Source organism: Anarrhichthys ocellatus, unplaced genomic scaffold, assembly GCF_004355925.1.
Source record: "Anarrhichthys ocellatus isolate YVR2014 unplaced genomic scaffold, GSC_Weel_1.0 scaffold115, whole genome shotgun sequence".
Classification (NCBI taxonomy): domain Eukaryota; kingdom Metazoa; phylum Chordata; class Actinopteri; order Perciformes; family Anarhichadidae; genus Anarrhichthys; species Anarrhichthys ocellatus.
The window spans coordinates 302522-324724 of NW_022280145.1; the positions used below are offsets into that span (position 1 = coordinate 302522).

Below are 22203 nucleotides of genomic sequence, written 5' to 3' on the forward strand. Positions count from 1 at the left end.
TGTCCTGGCGGTTTTAATGCTAGTATTTAATCTCAGTTTTACCGTCCAGCGTCAGGCTCTACTGGTCCTACTCCAAGAGTGGGACATATTCACAGAGAGGGTCAACATTCACTATTTAATTCAATAGTACCATTCAACATCAATAAGTCTATTTTAAGTCTAAAATTACATTATTCCATTTAATTTAGTTGCTTGCAGTCTAAATCTATTAGGAGAGAGGAGGTCGGTGTCTTAATCTCCGTAGTAAAATTAATATTTAAACCAGTTTGGTTAATAGGCATTTAATTTACTCAAGCATAACAGACCTTTGTGTTAATCAAATGTTGAGAAATACATGCATTGATTTCAGTAGAGGGTAACATACACAATTGGCTTTGCTGTACATGGACCGATCCGGCTTACTGTTGTGCGTAGCGACAGTTAAGGCTCGACTCCCCATTAGCTGTCTGTCAAATTCTTGACTTTCATGTATCTCAATTCGACAGATGGATAAAATATAGTTGAATGAGAAACCAAGTGGATAAAATAATGTATGTGTATCACAGTACCAGGGTAGGAAATTTACATATTTTTTAGGGGGCAATTTTTGCCCCCACTGACTGAAATCCAGGGCATTTAAAAAAAATGGCAATAATAAGACTATTAGGCAGGAGTCTACAGATTCAATGTGTTTTCTTAGATTTTTTGAACAAATAAATCAGATCATATTCAATTGTATTCTTATTTCTTTGTGGTTATTTATTGTTATTATTACATTTTTTAAACAACTATTAACAATTATTAAGTCAACGATGCCTTGATTACATATACATCAGTCATTGTATGGAATTATTGAGAGACATTTTTGTAGCACCTCAAATATTGTGATATTACCCATTTTTGTCCTGAACATATGCATTAGTCATTGTGTGGAATTTTTGAGAAAAACATTTTTATAGCACCTTAAAATTTAAAAAAATGTCCCATTTGAAGGTACAAATTCAGTTCAGAGTTTTTACTTAGTAAAATATCTTAATTGACTGTCGGTCAGGTATTATTCATTAGCAACCGTTAAGTTAAAGAAAGGGCCGTAAAGACACTTTACGCACAATTTAGGTGTATTTTCCCTTTAACTCACGAGATGCAGGCAGCATGCTTTATACTTAATGTGAATATAATTCATACTTTGTTGGCATCTTATTCTGAAAACCGGATGTTCGTCTGAAGAAACCGGATGTTGTCTCACGTTACTCTTTCCGCTACCTTTCAAAGTCCTTCGCTCGCTCCCGATCTGCGCCGTTTGAATGCGTTTACCGTGAATGTCAGCATATAGGAGCACTAACATGTAAGTGTCTGCTGAGTGGACCGCAGTCTCGCAGTCTCAGGTCTGATTAAGAAGCGCTCCATTTATTTATTCGTTTAGAAAGCTCGGTTCTTCACGCACACGCAACATCAGTCAAGACGAAAATCAAAACCATTCTATGGCAACTGGACCGGGTCATATAGGCTACGATGTTTTTGACAAGTTCATTAAATTATCATTATTATTAGAGGAAATTATGGGGGCATCTTTTGCCCCTCTCCTAGTGATATCAGGGGCAACATTATATTTCTTAGGGGCAGTTTTGCCCTTTGCCCTCGTGTATTTCCGACGCTGCACAGTACACTGTATATTACACACCAGGGTTTTTAATGATATCTCATCAGGGTCTTGGAATATCTCAATGTCCCAGAGAAACGGGAGAAATTCCGCTCAAATACATCAAATATATATTTATTGTAGCTGTGTTGTTGTTTTTTTTGGGGGGGGGGGGGGGGGGATTCACCACTGCTCAGTAGTCATGCTTTTTCTCTTATCTTCCTTTCCATTATCCTCTACTGTGTCCATCATTTGACTACATTAAGTCCTAATAGCAGTGGAGAAGACACACCACCCAATAAGTTAGGTCTGCGCAGACGCCTTCTATCCTTCCCCTGCCGTTTAAGTGCTCAAATAAATATCACAGCAGCAACATTAAGCATGATTAATATTCAAAGACCAAGCAAGGGTGGAAGAAGGTCCCGTTTCATCACCGTTGACAGTTGTTTTTGACACGGTTTTGTGCGTTCGGAGTGTCTTCCCGACCTGATATTTGACGGCATACTGCGGGAACCACACTGGGTGAGTAACACCGTCACTGTCAATCAACCAAGTCATCTATTCAAACGTTGCCATTCCAGCAGATGGAAATGAAATGGAGCCATTGATGTACAGACAGGGCCATAAGTATTTGGACGGTGACACAATTTTTCTAATTTTGCCTCTTTACACGACTCCAATGGATTTGAAATGAAGCAGTCAACATGTGGTTGAAGTGAAGACTGTCAGCTTTAATTCAATGGATACAACTAAAATATCACGTTAACCATTTGGGAATTACAGCCATTTTTACACAGTCACCCACATACACGCAAACATGCCCCCCCCCCCCCACACACACACACACACAATATTTCACAGGTACACAACAAGCACACAGATACTTAAAAACACATGAATTTGAGGTTGCTGAAGCATAATAATACTGTAATGTTCAACATCATTAGTTGTGCCGGGTTATTAAACATCCCCACAACAGACTTTCACAGTAATATGTCAACACCATCAATCATCTTTGCAAACACGAGGCTCTGGTTCTCAGCGGGGTTCAGAGCAACGACGTGAAGTATTTGTTTCTGCATTTTCCAAATGATTTAGGTACAAAAAAGCAAAAAACAGCATTTTTACTTACATTTCCACAAATGAAGATACACTGATGGTCAGAGATTCTCTAGGCAATAGTTCAAACATGCATTCTTGAAAATGTATATACAATTAGATTTCTTTACTTATAGTAATTCAAATGAAAGTCTGCGAGGAGAACACCAGCAGTGGAGAACATTTATCTGTTCTCACTACAGAGCTGGAATACCCGCTGATAACAGTAAAGCTGATGATACAGGTTCAACTGCAGCAGTGTGTACATCGCGTCACAGCTTCAGAGGGAACAGAGCCTGTGCTCCCTGGTCAGCATGAACTTTGAACTCACCAAACCTGGCTGTTCAAAGGCCTCTTTGAACTGACCCTTCCTTTTCTGATCAAGCGTTTTTATTCTCTTTCCATAAGATTTAAAAAGAGATCAGCACTGCACCTCCTGTTGTCACATCCATGCACAGGCTCCAGACATCAGCAGTAAGCAGGGAGGACAGGAAGATGACTGTTTGTCAGTGAGAAGTCTTTCTCAATGCAATGACATTGAAGAAATGAAGAGAGCCAAGGCCTGAGGCATCTTTAGTGGTGTGAATGAAATGCACGGCTGCTGCTGTGTTGCACCAAGAAAGTTATACATAACAGAATCCAAAAGTAGCTTTTCCACAAAAATCTAAAAGACAAAAGCAAAAGTCTGATCTATATTTAATTCTCATATGTGATTGAGGACGAATCTCTTTGTTCTATTTCAAACAGCTACAAAACAGTGGTATCCATCACGAAGCGCTTTAACAACTCTGATCATGTCAGACAACAGCACTTGCTGTAATGCGACACATAAGTAATAAGAGTGACACTTCTACAACGACTTCCAAGAGCACCTGCAGTATTCACACTTGTACCCTAAGTGTGAATACTGCAGGTGCTCTTTTAAGGTACCACTGTACAAAACGCTTTGGAAGGTCTTTGCCGAAGTAAATCCACTTTAAAGAGCCACATTAAAAAGAACCCCGTCAGGGAGAAGAGCATGAGGTGCACTGGTGAGTGAGCAGACCCATCGACACAAGCTATGAAGCTCACTGCTTTGATTCCACTGGTGATCTCTGCTTCTCTAAAGGAACCGTTACAGGGAGCTTTGCTGCTTGTCCTTTAGGTCCATCACAGAAGACAGGAGCTTCTTTCACTTTCTAACATTTTGGACGGCTGGGCCGATGGTCAGACTCCCTGCCCCACCCCACAGTAAGCACGGACATGATGGGAAGAATTCCCTACATGGAGAAATGGAGAGAGGTAAAAAAAAAAGAGTTTTATATCAGACGGACGCAAGCAAAAAGAGGCCATGAAGGGACAGGAAAAAAGGGGGGGGGCACGGAGACGGAGAGAACAGAGGATAAGAGAAGGCAGATAAGAAATATAAGACAAATGGGAAAACAGTGGGACACTGTGCCAGAGAAGGTGCCGAGGTATTATTGTATCTACGTGAGGGAGCAAACCTGCAGGAACAGAAGAGAGCCGGTGAGAAAGCAGCAGAGTGACGGATTGACAGAGTGAGCGAGTGATGAGGGGAAGGACGGTTAGGCGCCGCTCTGATCGGGCTGGACCCAAAGAATGAGGCAATGAGTGACAGTGCCGAGCTAATGTTTCAGACCATTTCCTTGGGCTGTGCCACTGGGGAAGGACGGTCGGCGGTAATTGTAATTGAAATGAAACTAATACGCCAGCAACTAAACCAGGCCCATAGTACTAATGGACGTGTACCGTATGCAGCAACACACGACGTTAGTGCTCTCCAGAAGAGAAACAACACAGAGAGGAGGAGTGAACCTTTAATGCATTAGCATCCAGTATGAAGAATAATGGCGGAGCGACAAACGAGAGTGGTGCAGCTGAATGCAACTTTGATGAACGCCTTCGATTTTACACTGAGTCAAAGCCAGCGGGACGGGTAGGTTAGTCAAACCCACGCTGCTGTTTGTCCGTGCGCCACATATGGGCTGTGGTGTTTGCCACTTTCTATGCTAGAAAAGTCCTCTTATAACGGAGGAGAAATAAGAGATAATGACAGTTCATTGTCTGGTAAACATGAATATTTACTAAATAATTAGTCCTTAATACAAATATGGATGCTTATTCCACTTTAGAATTCAGTCTTTTGGCATTGTATGATACCTTTAATGACTCTATAGGAAATGCTAATAATGCCTTTAAGCTGTAGAATAAATGCTGAAACATATTTTCAATATGTTCTGTTTCTTTCTGAATTTATAGGAAACAAAGGTCATGAGATATGCTGTGTGTTCACAAGAAGAAGAACATTTTTGGTACACTAAACACTAAAGAGATCCAAAATAAAACCACCACTAAAATAATCTCCACAACAGCCTAAAAAATGTAGAAAGCCGACTCATTCTGCACACAGTCCTTGTACTGACAGGTCACTCAGCCTATTGGGGACTAAAAATAAAAAAGCTAAGTGAAGCCTGTGCTGCATTGATCTGAACAGTTTGGGAGGAATACAACACAGCAAAGTATGATCAAAGCAGGTCTGCGTACATAGAGACCAGGACACTCATCTCGTCTCCTCCTTTGTGTGCGTTTGTGTGACGATGAACGTGACAGAAAGAGGCAGAAATACACAGAGACAGAAGCATGGAGGGAAAGAGAGGCAGAGGGGAGTCCTCTGAATCAGGTCTCTGCTTTACATCAGCCAGCGGTTTGTCAGACTCGGGCCTCGAATAAACAATGACGTCGGCACGTAGTCAAACTTTGTGTGTGTGGCTAAACAAGTGCCCATCCACAGACACACCGAGCCCTTTCCTCAGTCAGCAGGAGAAACATCTCACAGCCACTTTAAACCTTCTCCATACTGCACTCTGGCTGGCCCTCTCTGCGTTCAGCAGCGTGCAGGAGCAACAGCAGCTGAGAAAGCTTTGATTTGAGTTTGCACCATGGAGGAGAATGAAACACATCTGACAGATACTGGGGCTCTCTGCAGCAAAGGGTTGATTGACAGGCACTGAGGACTTGTGTCATGCAGGCAAATGAAGTAATAAAGCTATAAGAATGGACCCGCTCTACCTATTACCGTGTCCGTCACTCTTCATGAGCGCTGCGTTAGGTGAGTCCAGCTGGCACCGTGGCAGGACCCATAAGTGTCCTCGGGTTTTGTGGAACAGTTGCTAAAGCAAAGCCTAAAGCAGTGTACTAGAGACAGGCCACTGTGTGCACTCAGTCATAGTGCAGAGTCCCAGTCATCAGAGTGGTCAATGCCGAGCCCCTCTGACACGAGCTCTGAAGTGATTCATCGAATATTTTGGTCAATAAACACAATATCGAAGAGCCATTTTGGCCTTAATTGGCTTCAAGACATCAGAAATAAGTATTAAGGTACCACAACAGTGGACTCTCTTGCTGAGAGATCCTTTATAACTTCCAGTTCTGCTTTGTTAAACAAATCCCTGTGATATCATGGTGGTTTATCTGGGAGATCTGTAACTACCTGTAAGAAAACACTTCTTCAAACAGGTTTTAGGACTTTGGATGCATTGGGTGTATAACAGGCCTCCGCTGTGGCTCTGACATGACACAGCAAGCAAGATTGACGAGTGCTGCATAGGTTAACAAGACCGTAAGGGAAGGAGGCAGACTCAGTGCACCTATTAAACACAGCACCACAGCACATCCATCACACCGTCTGTCATTTGTGGTGTCCGGCTGGACGCACACATTTCTGGTCCGTGTGGAGGTGTGTGACAGTGACAAGGAGACTGAGTGAATGATGTGATGTGTAACATCACAAATGATTTCATGTCGTTTACAAACCTTTTAGTTCACCTGCACTGCAAAGCACCTCTAGCACCTCAAGAGAAGCGTATTGCCCTGCTGAATATGTACGAGATAAGACACTTGGGTACCAAGTCAATGCCAAAATTCTGAAAACGTGACACTCTTTACTTTTTTTTTACAATACCGCAGGTACGGCCCATGGAAATAGAAAATGTCCCCCGATAATGCGCCACTGTTGACTACAAGTCAGTGTTGAAATGGGCAAGAGGAGAGCTAGCTAACGTTAGCCGTTAGCAGCCTGGGGGCAAGCAAAGGCTGGCTCGGCTAAATAAAGGAGCTCACACCCAACGTATGGAGGTTGTATTGAGTTACATTATGAAACGTTTAAGCAGTACAAATTAGTATTGGACAAAGGCAAATTATAACTTTATCATATGTCAATATTGTAAAAGGTTGTGTATGTTAAAGTACATGGGATTTATTTTTTGTTTTTAGGGTGGAATTTCATTGATATTGGTATCGACATTGATGGTATTGACATTTTAATTCCTAATTTACAATGATTTGAAATATATATTTTTATGGCATGCACAATTTTTTGACAATTAGACAAGACTATATTTAAAGTGGGTCACTGCACATGCAAAGAATAAAGATGTACATAAAATGATATCAATAAAAGGCAATTAAGCATTTGAAATGGAATGAATCAAACCAAAATATGGGGGAACAAAATATTCCAGTAAAAAAACTGTTTGTCAACCAACAAAGCTAGAATCTGCAGCTGCCAATTCAATATCATGTTTCATGTCTAAAAGTCAGCTGATTAGATAAACAGCATCCCAGCTGGCTGCTATAAAGGGAGAACAAATGTCGCTGGGGGTTCAAAAGATATCATCGCAAAATGTCTTCCTTCTGTAAAACTGCACCAGCAACATTACTAATAACTTCAGTTATTATTTGTGTTCAAGTTAAATCTTTGGTCTTTTGTTTCATCCAATAATTGAGCCTGGTTGAGTCCACCAATCAATACATAGCTAACAGTATATATTAACAGTACTAATGTGCTCCGTAAAGGCTGGGCTCTTTTAGAAATAGAAATCTTATAGCATTTATTTTGAAACAAATATACGTCAGCTCAGGATATTAAAAAATGATTTGGAACCGATGTCGGCTCAGACGGCTAAACTCCAAACACAGTTGCTGTAGTTGCAGGTGAAACATGAGGAAAGTGAGGCATACAATCACCTGGACAGGATACCCCTATTTATATTACAGTCGAGGTTTCCACATACATAAACACACTTTCTACTGAGACTTTCAGTCACACAGACACACACACACACACACACACACATTAGAGAAGGAAAGACGGAGAGAAACATTTGCATACTGTACACATGCATATTCAGATTAGTGTGCTGTTGCAAGAAACAGAATAATAAAAGTGCAAATAGAGCTTGTTTTCAGATAACTTTATACAGCAGAACCCTGTAGCCTGGAAATGTCTCGACAACACGTGAACGGAAAGACAGAAGAAGAAGGAGGAGAGCGAGAAAATGTGAAAGATGAATAAAAAAGGCAAGGAAAGAAAGGTAGACATACTGCACTGTACGTACAGTGAAGTACCAATAAATAATACCAATTACCGGATCCTTCAACAACAACATTCCAAGACGTACACTGTACAGTGTCTGCTGTGCAATTAATTCAATCACTCACTTTCACATTCACAGGCACACTGAGGCGTACTGTGCTGGTGTTTTATGTGGTGTGTGTGTGTCAGCCGTGGATGTATTGAGAAGGAGTAGGTACCGCAGCTCAGAGATGGATTCATGAACAGGTGCTTACATGAGCAGGAAAAGCAGACTTTCGGCCCATAGAGCTGCACATGGGAATGGAAAGAACACACTGAACTGAGCCCAAGTGGAACCAAAGGTAATTTTCAACAGCATCATGCAACATACTAGTCTTTGGTTTTTTCATAATTATTCATAGTAATTATTCATAATGTTAATTCATGTTATTGAGGATGTTTAACATGATCCATAATCAGTGACGTAAGCACATAAAAAACAATCTGTTACCAAACAAACCATCAAATCATTTTTCATCATTTTCAATTATGAAAGGAAATGCGAAAGTGCAAACATTTAAAAAACTGGACCGTAATACATAACCTGCAACGAATATATGAACAAATTCAAAAAGTTTCATTCAATATAAGACCAACATACGGCTTGAATCATTGGTTCAGTGAATGAAACACCAGCACACACCGATCTTCTCTAGAAGTGTCATATGTGGTTTTGTTATGAATGAGCTCTGAATTGGCACAAAGACAAAAAACAAGCGAACTCGACTGCTTTCTGTTTGAGAGAAGGTCAACATGGTGTCCAACTTCATAAAAAGGAGAGTCAGTGGCAATTTACATTCTGATTGTGTGAGAAAAGCCAAAGAGAGAGCGAGCGCGAGGCGTCGCACAGAGAGAGCGAGTGTGAGGCTCCGGGCTAAACCTGTCCACACATTTAGAGATCACCATTCGTAGAAAGCACATTCATATGGAGCTTGCACACATATACTGAGACACCTCTGAAGCATGTTCATTCAAGTACAATGACTGCTCTGCATTAATGATGGCCTCCCATTGCAGGACAACTATCCTTTAGCTGTAGAGGCGTCTGCGAGTGTGTGTGTGTGTGTGTGTCCCTGTGTGAGGTTGTACCACCAATTTTAGTGTTGACAAAAAAAATACATAATTAGTAGTCTAAGTTGTGTTGAGTGAGAGACAAGCATGTATTCACAATGACAGCATGCATGTTTATGTGGCTATAAAGACGCGTGCGTGTGTGAATATAAGAGCAGATTGTATCCGATTCCAAAGACTGCAGCGCAGCAGTGTCTCTGTTCACATGGAAGCATCATTGTAGACTGAAGAGCAAATGCTTTCAAGGGACCAAGTGAGGGGAAACAGGAGGAATGTACATCAAATTCCACTGTTTCCACATCATCTACGCAAGTAGGGGCCACATGTACCAACAGCACAAACTGCTGGAACAGACTATGGTTCACTTAACATACACTAGAGTGTGACACTTAACACCAAATCAGGTCAGCTTGGTGGTAATTCTCATATCACAAATCTGTTTGGAGTCAGACGAGTGAAAAAGCAATTATAAAACTACAGTGATTAGGAGGTGATTGCGGTGATGAGCAACTCTGGGATTATAGCACAGCAAAACCAATTCACAGCATGGACAAGCCTGGGTCCGCACAGTCAGTCGGGCCCAGACTGGTGACCAGAACATCATCATCATTATTTATAAGCTGGAACTCCAAACAGAGAGAGAAGGGTTTGCATCTGCTGATTCCCACTACAAGATCACCAGTGGATCTAAATAAACCACAACGAGGGCACGATTAAACTGACCGCTTAGATTGAATTAAATTCGGTTCCTTAGCGTCAACTAAATAGGGTCAGTGCTTATACTCAGCATGGATACTAACTATTATTGCACTCTGAGAAACATGGACACACACGCACACAAACAAAGCATTACGTCACAGAGCATGAGTTGTTGAAAATGCCCACATTGATTTGGAGGGCTCTACTTGGAGTCTTTGGCTCTTTACTGCATGTATCAGGGTGTTCGTATGTGTCTGCGAGCGTGCAGAGCAGCCTAGTACAGCACATTGGGTGACTAATGAGGCGGACACACAATGCAGCGCTATCGCACTTCGTCGTGTCATGATTCATTATTTGGGTGTCATTGGGGGGGAAAAAGGAGGGAATAGCACACACTAGCACAAAAACACACCGTGAGCTCAATACACAGGAAGAGCAGAATTGCAGTGATGGTGTAATTTGATCATGATGCTCCTCAACGTGGTGTTTTGTGATGTAAATACTGAACACATAGTGAAAGTTTCATATTACATAGTAATATCTAGTGTGTTACGATCACAGACTGTATAGAAGAAGTGGACGTAGTCATCGTCACGTCACCCATTGGTGACGGTTTGCCTCGAGTTCGGCAATTTCGCCATTGCCATCTTGGCCCTGTTATTTTTTTTGCAGCCAATAAACGGAAGTTACCACATTTGGAATGCGGAGGAGTGACATAGAGACCTGTCAATCACAGTAAGCCCCGCCCTAAAGCATCCCCTGCTTTATGGTCTGTGTGACTCTAAATGGACCATAATGTACTAAATGAACATCATGCTGTATTGAAGAAGACTTGAAACTAGAGATTGAGACCATAAACTCATGTTTACAATGTTTACTGAGGTAATAAATCAAGAGAGAAGTAGAGTCATTTTCTCATAGACTTCTATACAACCAGACTTCTTTTGCAACCGGAGTCAGTAGAGAGAACACAAGTTCAAGACACTTCCGCCTCGGCTTCACTTGGCAGACCGGAGGTTGCCACCTGGTTAAGATGCACAACATGTACTGGTGATGCCGTTGGTCTGAATCAGGCTTTCAAAGTGCAACTTCATGTCATTCTCTTGTTCATATGTGCTGTAACAAAACCAAACGATTTCCGTCTGTTTTTGAAAATGGACGCCTCCCCCTTCAGTTCACAAACCTAATGCAACTTGTTGTTGTGTGGGCGACAGCGGCCGGCATTAGTTGCGTTTGTATGTGTGCGTGCTGTGCTCTTAGCAGGAGGTGTGATCATCCATTGCAGTCATCTAACCTCTCCAGAGAGGCTGCATGTCTCTAAGTGCTCTGCTTAGCTACCGCTGCTAGGCAATCAGGAGTCGCACAGGACAGCCTGCTCCTCTGGGCTCACTGCATTATCACAGCACTTTGCTGTCAGGACACTCACATTTTCTGACAGACAACTGCTAGTCCTCAAGATCCACAACACACTGAAGACTGTCTTTTCATAATGCCTCGGGGTGTTATCAGTTCACAGTCACACAGGCTGCAAAGACACTTACGTCTGCAACTGGGGTGGTGATGTGAATTCCCCAGACTTCTCCTTAGGATTAATTCATACGTCTGCAGAAAAACCTGCACAGAGCTTCCACACAGATGGTTTGCCGAGCTCTCAGAAAGTTGCAGAGACGCTCCTCCTGGAAAATGTGAGTATCTGACAGGCACCGCCAGCTTGACTGGACATCAGAGTTGGGTCTTCCGGACAAGTACCTCACATCTTGTTACAACAGCAGCGACCACTTTATTGATTCTAGCCACAGAAGCTACTCTTCGCCATCCAACTCTTTCATCGTTTTTAGCAATACTATTGTGTCGGGCAAAACTTTTGAATACTATTGAATCTGCCTATCGAATAAATCAAAGACAACCAGACAAAGGATTTGAAAACTGCGGGTCCAAATCAAAAAGAAATGACATGCTTAACGCAATCCAGCCCAGTACCAGGTACCAGTACCAATAGAGCCGCAGGAGGATAGATCAGGGATAAGGATTTATAGCAGAAAACTGCTAGTGAGTTGTGTTTTAATGCTTTGTCTATAATTTATTCAGGGGCATTAAGGGACATTAAGGTCTTCATGTCATTCCCAAATCCTTATATCTTACAGTTGCAACTACTCTGCATTAGTGATTCACTGTACGTTCAAAGCCAATGCAGGATGTATTGGGACATTTATACAATGCAGCCCCGGATCAAATGGAGCCTCGGCTTGTCACGTACGAGGTGTAAACACACACTGAATGTAATGATACAAACAGTGGAGATAAAGTACATTGCCTTGTTAACACAGCTGTCCCTTGACCTTGGAAAAGACCAATAGCTCCAATAAAGAGGTACAGAGTGTGTGTGTGTGTGTGTGTGTGTGTGTGTGTGTGTGTGTGTTTGCCAAACTGTTTCAATGCTGACTAAAATAAATTCCTTGCACATCAGCATCATGTTTAATTGTCTGCAACAAGTACATCATCACGGCTTGATTGATTGCTGCATTTCCTTCTGAACATACTCACCTTCACTGGAGTGGAGTGTCAGTAAACAAAGACGACCCAAAGCAAGTACACACGTTGTACATGAAGCTGGTCTGTAATAAACACGCTGCTGTGATTACACACATTAGTTATGTCTCTCGCAAATCTGGTTTATAGAATCTACTCAGTTTATGTATTCATGAATGTCCTGTCACTCAGCTCTGATGTGTTAAACACGTTCCTTTTTACTCTGTGTGGAATAAAGGAGCAGAGTTTGACACGGTTTCATCATCCTGAACATAAAACACGTTGAACCTTCTGTGTTCAAAGGATTTCTGTCGCCTCTCTTAACTCGGCGGTGACAAGAGAACTATCAAACAGCCATCTCTTCAAATTGGATTAAGACTTGCTCCAGTAGCTCAACACTGACATCCTTGAATTAATCTAGCTCATGATGGCAGGCTTCATAGGCCCTTTATACAGACAACCTGTGTTAGAACCCGCTGCGTGACATCTTTACAGGCTGATGGCAAGCAATGTTCTCTCTTCCCTGATGGAGGGCCAGAGAGAGACAGAAAGACAAACACCGTGAGAAAGTTAAAGACACCGAGTGACTATGAAACAGGAGGGAGGGAAAGCTGGAGATAGTGAGGCTGAGCAACTAGAGCCAAAGGGCAAGAAGGGAGGCAACGACAAACAGTGAGACGCGATCAGACACACTGAGAGGAGAGAGATAAGCAAAAAGAGGTGAGAGAGAATGAGTGAGATTCAGAGACATACAGGAGGGTGTAGAGTGAGAATACCGATCCAGTTAAAACAGATTGCTGGTTTATTCACTCCCTTCATCCATGTACTAGTTCCTTTTCCCAACGAAACAAAGACAACAATGCTCGCATTTCCCCTTTAATAGCCCTCTAGTCACCATCAGATTTCTCTGTGAACCAGAGGGTAACGTAAAACCACATAGTTGTGACATTCAGCCAGTGAGGAGATTCAATGATAATAAGTATCCCGTTCCAACCCAAAACCTCTACATGCGCTCAGTCTATGTTTCCTATGCAGTTTACCTGGAGAGCATGATTGATTAAGCTGGAGAGCAATTGGAGTCGGACAATTGAGCGTGAGAGCGAGAGGGTAGATCCATCTTCGTGAAGGCTTGTGTCTGATTTTGGCACGAGATAAATGGGCTCAAATGAAGCCTGTGTGAGCACAAAGTGTGTACGTGTGTGTGTGTGTGTGCAATGTGTTCATGCATGATGTGCCTGTATGTGTGGGTCAGGGCTACACTGTCCCACCATTACAAGTAAAACAAACACGCCTGCACACTCACTGCATAGGTAGCTTTTTGGAGATCACAGGAGAGGCTATTCTTTCTCTTTCCTCTTCGCCTAAGCAAGAGGAGTGAGGAGCGAGGGGGGAGGAGGCAGAGGGGACAAGCGGAGGTGGCATAGTGTTTCCTCCCTGTGTGCATTATGGATGAGGCGTGTCCACAGAGTTCGATCCGCAGCTCTCTGGTGGCTTGAAGGCGGCCCGCTGGGGTCACCTAAGACCGCGCTTGTGTCTTTGTGTGCCTGAGTGTGAGTGACTGTGACAGAGAGGAGTCAACAGGGTCCCAGCTGCCCACACACATGGATAACAAATGCCCTCTTTCATCTATCCACTATCTTTAACTGAGTCTAGATCAATGAGGATTTTATTAGTGACAGAAAGCTTTTGGTGAACACAAACAGTGCAGTCCAGTGCAGGAGGAGAGACAAAATTAATATTTTTACATCCAATCATAAGAGTGTCTCTTGGTTACTATAACAACATGATGAGGGCCTCTCTACAAACTCCATGGCAACGTGACAAACACAACTCACAACTCACAGAGAAGGATGTTCCTGGTGCGTCTTTGTTATTTACTCTCATGTGTTGTCAGCTGAGCTCAGTCGCATTGCCACCGTAGATAACAGCTTTTAAGACTCTGCAGTTGTCTCAGAACTCATGACTTCCTCACAGCAAACTGTTGAACATCGACAGTGGTTGCTTACAAACACCTGCTTACTGTCAGCATGTAGGAGACACAATACTGGAGGATTTTCACGTACGTAATAGTAAATGTTTGAGTCGCCACTATCTCCAAGTTGTCCTCTTACTGGCTTAAACACAACACAACACTCATCAACACTTGACTTGTAAGTTGATGAGAGTCTCAACATGTCTCACCATTGTGAACATACCCAGATTTGGGATCAACCTTCTATCTCCTAAAAACTGAAAACCATGGCCACAAATACTCGTTTCTCATTTACTGGCAAGTACATGTTAGCACTGAGTGTCCGTTATTTTATTACATGTTAAACTACAGACAAACAGTAACCCAAACTCTAGTGCCTTCTTGTCATCTATTGAATTAAAGAAACAGTCACCTCACCGTGTGCTACTTCTTACCCAACGGTCTCATTCATGCAGACCACGACCACAATTCATTTTCCTTGTGCAGGGGCTCACCTGTGGACAAACCTTCTTCACTGAGCCCCACATCATATTCATAGATTCAACAGTAGATATTCACAGGGTGATGCCCAGTATGATCCATGGGTACAGTAGGTGAGGTTGGCCCAGTGTCCTACTGCCCAGTTTGATCAATGGGTCAACCCACACATCACCACAATGTACCTGTGTGCCAGTAAAAGAAGGGATACACTATAGTTTTACCATAACTATTGTTTCTTTATATCAACCAATATATTTGATGATAACTGGTACAGACAAGTACCATCTTTCTTTAAAAGGGCATGGAAAATGACATTCCAAACTGTATTTGTGTATGCTCCATGTCCCCCCAAACACAGATTCTGAATAGTCTCAAACTACAGCGGATTTACTCGATTACTTTTATACTCGTGCTATCGTTTTGAGCTGCAAAACGTTCAACGTCAGTAGCAGCAGGGCTATGTTAACACACAGCCCTGGCTTTCCTCCAACAGTTCTGTTTTATTGATATGTGATTGAACTGCATATGCCAGCAGCAGCTTTACAGCTTCCAGCCTGCACTGGCACAGCACCGCTGCAGGCACGACATGTTGTCACTTCCAAAGCCTTTAAATATGTGTTGTTAGCATGGCGGACTCTCGTTAACATAGCCAGTGGGACAGAAATGGCAACACCTCTGTAGTCCTATATACAGGGTTGCAGCTTTTTATGAGATACTTTTGTATAGGTGATCGCTGTTTTGTGTGTGTGTGTGTGTGTGTGTGTCCACATCTCCAGTATAAACAGTGGAAAGTGAACTGTGCAGAGGGGAGGGTTGAAGCCCTCCTCAGAAGTATTACTTGAGGGGAGACAGCTGGCGCCGTCTCTCTGTGTTTCTTCCTCTCTCTTTTAATTGCTATCTCCTCCCACCAACACGGCTCTCAGATTACATGAGGAACACACTTTCTGACAGTCACTGTTTCTATCCCTCCCTCATGCTCGGTCTTTCTCCCACCTTGCCCCCACTGCTTGTTCTTCACTTTGCAGAGGTGTGCTGTTTTCCTGCCTCTTTTAACCAGCTGCCATAAAAAGGCTGGTATTGTTTTCACCTTGTGACTCTGTGTGTGTGTGTGTGATTTTGTGACAGATACCCCCCCCCCCCCCTTACCCACCCCCACACACACACACACACACACACACACTTTTGGCCCCTGGCACAATTTGACGTTGCGTATGGTGTGATCCTATTGCAAGATGGTCTCTAGTTTCCCCTCAGTTTGTTTCAAGCAAACCTCCTCCCTCACTTTCCTCCCTCAGTCTCGTTCTTGCTCTCTCCTCCTCCTCCTCCTCCTGCTGCTGCTGCTGCTTTGGTGTCTGTCTACAGGTGGAAAATGTCCAGCATATGCTTTGGCTGTAGCCCAGGGAGTTGCTAACTTTATCACCATGGAAGCTGTCTATCATGGCGGTGACCAGCGTCCTGTTTCCTGGTCCTGGTCCAGTTGGCAGGTGCGATACACACTCCTGCCATTTGAGAGAATTCTCCAGGGGCTTCCCCAATGTACTTCTTACAGTACCGGTTAATATGGGTCAGGTCGATTGAAATCATTAACATTTGGAGAAAATGTTACAAAACTGCTGTTGTGTTTTTACATTTGATGTGACTTTTATATGAATGTGCAGACGCCGGTCAAATCATTTTTTAAAGGTTCTCAGCTATAAACAATCCACAGTTATAGATGTTAGCTGTAGTCTTCTGTCAATACAGTCTGGAAACAGACCAAATGTACCATGCTGCATCTTATGCACTTCCATCACTACAAGACACACAAAATACAACATGGACTTATCAGTAAACAGTAGTCAGGTCGCTCACACTCACACACACACACACTGAGGCCAACTTACAAACAAGTACATTTTACAGTGACAAAACCATTCAAACACTCAATAAATACACACACACAAGCAATTTCTATGACTACCTCACTGTCACCTCCAACTGTTAAGTAAAACAACACACAAACACACTATCCATCCCAAACTTGTACAGACACTGTGACACCAGAGGATCCACATTCATCTCCTGTGCAACTCAACATGTCCTCACACCCTCTCTTACATCCACACAAACACCTCTCAGAATACTCTGGGGGTTTCTTCCTACCATCTTTGCGGTACAGGTTGATCTCCACTTTCCTCTCCTCCGCTCCCAGCAGGGCTTGCGCCATCTGGGCGATGGCCAGCCGCTTGGTGTCAGGTCCGTACAGGAAGTTGCACGTGCACGGCTTCTGCATGATCTCGGCACGCGAGTAGCCACACATGTGGCAGAAGCCGTCATTGCAGAAGATGATGGCGCAGTTCTCCACTCTTGCATTGGCGATGACGAACTTGCGACCTGTGGACACAACGACAGAAGTTTAATTCAGTTTCAAGTCTTTCAGGAAAAATGTGGCAAGTTAGCTCTCAGTCAAAACTGGTCTGAAACCGCATTAAACGTACCTCTCAAATGGTAGAATAATAAGGGGGAAAACATTATTCTCTCTCCTGCTGATTTTGTAAAGGACTAATGCTATGATACCAAGGGGCCTTTTAACTGTCATCTGTTACCAACAATAGTTTCCTGAAACAAACAACGAACTTCTCTGATCCCTGCAGAAGACTGCTCTCTGATTTGTGTAACCTTGCTGCATCCAAATGTTGATATGTGAGGAGTGCAATAGGCTGCTGTACGAAATGATGTATTTCACCTTACCTTTGCACTGTACATGCCATTCTGATCAACTCACTCCAACATGTACATGCATTTCATTACATCTATGCACTCCATAAACTGTGAATATGCAAAACTGCAAATCAGTGTCTGTATGATTGCTGATTAACTGGCTTTCAAGCTAATTGTGCACAAAGGCTTTTACACTGAATACAAGGCACTGTGGTGTTTAAACACCATGAATGTACAACTGTTCTAACTGGAGGAGAAAGGTACATTGTTTGCAGATCATTTATATATCACTTATGAGGAGAAAATTACATCACTAACACAAGTCAACAAATAAAAATATGTGAATACTCTCTGTGAGAATAAATATAGTGTATAATGTAAACAAAGCTGTGATTAAGGAAAGCGTCCTGACATTAAATGGATAGGCCTTTCTCACAGCAGGAAACCACAGGTGTAATCAATAATATTAATAATGTCGGCATTACAATTAGCCTTAACGTTGCAGGGTCAGCTAACTGCAGGACTTAACCATCAATAAAATGTGCTAGCTAGCGAGCGAGCTGTACCCAGCATGCAGTTCGGCGGTGTAATTTTATAAATGTACAATTATTAGTGTTACAAATTGTTAATGTGTCACAAACTGTAGTGTCGTGGTGTTTTGCTGTTAAAGAGTGTTAGTTGTGGGTTGTTATAAAGTGATAACCATGACTAGAGGTCCCTCTCAATACACTTAAGACAACTAGCTCCGACCGCAGCACGCTCAGCGGCCAACAATATATTCTGCTGCCTGTTGAAGAGCGACAGCAGTTGTTTCGGCTGTGCGACGGTATATGAAAAATTCATATCATACGAGAAATTAAAACCGGTATGCACTAGTCAGAAGTGTAGATCACAGCGTCGGTGGCTCCGTCTCCCACAAAGCTCTGATGTCTGTCTCTCTCGAAACCACTTACAGTAAAGGAGCCATTTAGCTCTGCGGCCTCTGCTCTATGTCAATGGATGATCTTAATGCTCTCAGAGATCTGCTGTTGTGCCTGAACACACACAGACACACTTTAACACAAATACTCTCTTACCCAGCACACTGACTCTTTTACCTCGCGATACACTGCGAATAGAGATAAGTATCCAGTGCGAGCTGAATCACCCGGGCGTCTCGTGGGAACACATACAAACAACATGAGCGTCTCCATGTGCATGAGGCCTCGTGCGATTGTGTTTGTGCTGCTTCAGAGTCATACTCTGTCAGGCTGATAGACGGCCTCCGCTAAAGAGCTTCCAGCTTTTGAAGAGCTCCGATGTTCCCCGTTACTTTCACTTAGTATCGGGCCCCACTGTGAGGCATACTGCGCTCATAAATAGTCATGTGGATGGTTAGCGGGAAGGAGGAAAGGCCGGGGACAGGGAAAGGGCGGGCGAAGCAAGAGACAGCGTGAGGGCTGGGTGGGGATGAATAAACCGATGGAAATGGGATGGTGGGGTAGAAAGACTTTGGGAGGGAAGAATGACAGGAGATCTATCGAGAGGGCCAAATTATAGAGGGAGATATGGAGAAGAGGAGAGGGGATAAAGACAGCAGAAGTGATCTGTGCAGGGATGGAAGGCACAGGAAGAATCGCACCACATTTCTCAGCAATTAGCCTGCATCAAGTAAAAGGACTGCAAGGCTGTGGTGGGAAAAAAAGGCTGTGAATTCAGTTCAACTTAATTCTACTTTATTCATCCCTGTAAGGGATCTCCATTCAGATCAACAGCTACACACTAAATAGATTATAGAGCGATAGGAAGAAAGAGGATGCTGCAAATCACAAAGCTAAAACAAACTATGTGAAATTGGTAATAAGTCCACCAGATCAGGAAACATAAACATAAATATCTTTATCTCTAACAATCTACACAAGGTAATAGGTTCTTTCAAAGGCCACAGATGGCCAGCACGAGGACACTTTAGTTACACACTCAGAATACACACACTCTAAAATAAAATAGTGGAAGGTGAGTGCACTATAAAAGAAAATTGGGAGTGATTTTGAACGCAGCCATACTGCACATTCAGCACTTAACGCACAGTTACATTTGCCTTTATGTTCCATGAAGACACCCCGCACTCGGCACAGAAGAAAAGGACATGGTGTCACGGTTTTGATGTGGGCAGTAACAAACTGTTAACGGTGTGGGTGTGTTGTGGTGCAGATGGACCGTAACGCACACGATTTGCATTGTGCCGGGGACGTTTATTGCATGCGATTACCCATCTCTCTCCCATCATTTCCTGTCAATTTTCCACCACGCTGATGCGAGCAAGGCTGGACGTTTTCTTAGCAAACACTTTGCATACATTCAGCAGTTGGGGAGCAACATTAGCCTTCTTTTGTGTCCACCTGATGAATGCAAGTCCAATATTCACTCTCTTTTAGGTGAATGGTCTACACGTCAACTCCTGAGGGGAATATCTGTCTCTTTAGCTGCTAAATCAAAAAATAAATGAAACATGAAATTGGATCTCTGCATTTACAGCCTAACCCGTAAGCATTTAGGAGCAGTGGGTTGGGTTCAGTGACTCAAGGACACTTCAACATGCAGACAGTAGGAGCCAGGTATCGAACTGCCAACCTTGAGGTCAGACGTCCCACTGAGCCGTGCTCTGAATGCTCAACTGCATTGACCAGCTGGTCTCTAGCTGTGTCTGTCTGCTGTTCGCTGCTGTGCAGGTAGAGACCTTTTCACTGAAGACAGACGCAGCAAACAACACTGGGACAGCGGTGACAGTGAACCAAAATGATAGAACCATGAGCTGAACCATCTATGAGGCTGCATCATTCTCTGTGGGTTCATATTTCATATTGTCACATTGTTTTCACACTTTCATTTGATACACTGTAATAGAAAGAATACAGATTATAGCCGTGTTAAGCTGAACTTTGTGTGTATAACCTCAAAGGCATTTAAGGGGCTCTGTTGGCAGTAATGGAATATGATATGATCGAGTATGCTTTCTTTGTGAATGGTTGTGTTTTCGTTACTTTACATAGAGGCATTTACATTTACATACAGAGTGGGTCCTCTTCCCGGAGCCAGACGCCATGTTTCTACAGTAGCCCAGGGCGGACACACCAAACACTGGCTCTAGTTATAGGCTAATTGAATTGTTAGGTTTTTGTGTCGGCCACTGCAGCCTCGCTCCTCTGCCTGTGTCAGCTCAGAAGACTTGATTATGCCTTCATGAGAAATGTCTTCTCTGGAATTGAAGTGCAGTTCCTTAATCATTTAGATAGGGAGGAAGTGAGAGGTTTGCATGCTTCTGGTATTGATTGTGCCTCCTTCAACCAAGCGCTGATTGAATTTCAAATCACAAATCCATGAAATATTTCTACCGGTTTAGTCTTGATTGCGGCTCCCGTTGCCCCTAAAAGCATGCGTCTCCGGATGTATCTCCCTTGAGTCACGCTTAACGCCACAAGAACACCGTACGTCTGAACAACATTCACAGCCCGGCTCTTCCTCTAACCATCGGCAAGATGTTTTGGGAGAAGGTAATGCATCATACAATGCCCTTTATGAAGAACAAAAATTAAGTCCGAACACACTGAGGCAATTTCTCTTGCTAAGTGTTCTTCATTAGACTTGATTGTGAAACGGCCCCTGAGCAGGAATTATCCTCCAACAAGGAAGAGGGTAGACAGTCATTATTCCCTGTCAATTGTTCCTCAGAAGCGGTTCACAGAGGTGATGTATTCCCCCTGTGAACCGCTGATTATAAGTCATTCTATAACCACTGTGAAGACGCTAGCCTGCCATTCTCACACATTTCTGCACACTTCATTTCTTTTCTAAATAACCTATTGGGTGGATGATATGCAAGACTCCCGTGTCTGACTCGAGCTCTTTGTGCGCCACATTGTTTTGGAGGAACGGCTCAGCTGCTGCAGTTATTATTACGTTGGAATGAGTTTGAAGGCTGCAGCGGAATGATTTATGGATGTTGGAAAGTTTTGTTCCTGTATCAATAGAGTCGAGGCATTACTTGTATATGTGGGATATGACCATATTTATTGAGTGTGTGTGTGGCTGTGGGTGTTGTGTTTACCTTGTCAGCAGAATGCGCACAAATGAGACTTCTAAAAAAGAAGAGATGAGGATGCATCAAACACAAACTTGGACGAGGAATGGAATTAGAGAGAACGCAGCAAGACACGGCACAGCGTGACCCCTGAGTTAGAAGTACGGAGACACAGCGGGCACCTCGCCGGCGTATAAATGAAAGGCCTCTAATCAAGAGAGCAGACAAAACACACTCACCCAGCATGCTGGTGAGGAGCAGCACTATCAGGCTGGCCTACATTCTCATGGAACGCTAAATCAGCATGTGCGCATCATTCAATTGTGAATAAATATAGTGGCATAAAGCAGCTGGATGCAAAACACAAATATGTGTAAATATATAAAAGACACATTTTAGTGTTTGTATTTATGTTGTTTATCTCTAATACATCTATCAGACAGAGAGACTGACCTCATCAGTGACATTATGACCACTCTCACTTTAAGTTCGACCCCCCCCCACAAAGAAAAGGCTAAAATGTCTAATTACTAAAATGTTCTTGGTCTTTTAGACCCACATCT

General features: G+C 43.0%; 1 protein-coding gene across 1 annotated transcript in view; it reads right to left on the bottom strand.

The window, feature by feature from the left end:
* kcnh2b (potassium voltage-gated channel, subfamily H (eag-related), member 2b) overlaps positions 1 to 22203 on the bottom strand; it is a 219916-nt gene that overhangs the window by 178846 nt on the left and 18867 nt on the right. The window contains exon 2 of the mRNA XM_031876773.1: positions 17023 to 17253. Within this exon, the coding sequence (XP_031732633.1) occupies positions 17023 to 17253 (231 nt within the window). The remainder of the gene's footprint in view (positions 1 to 17022; positions 17254 to 22203) is intronic.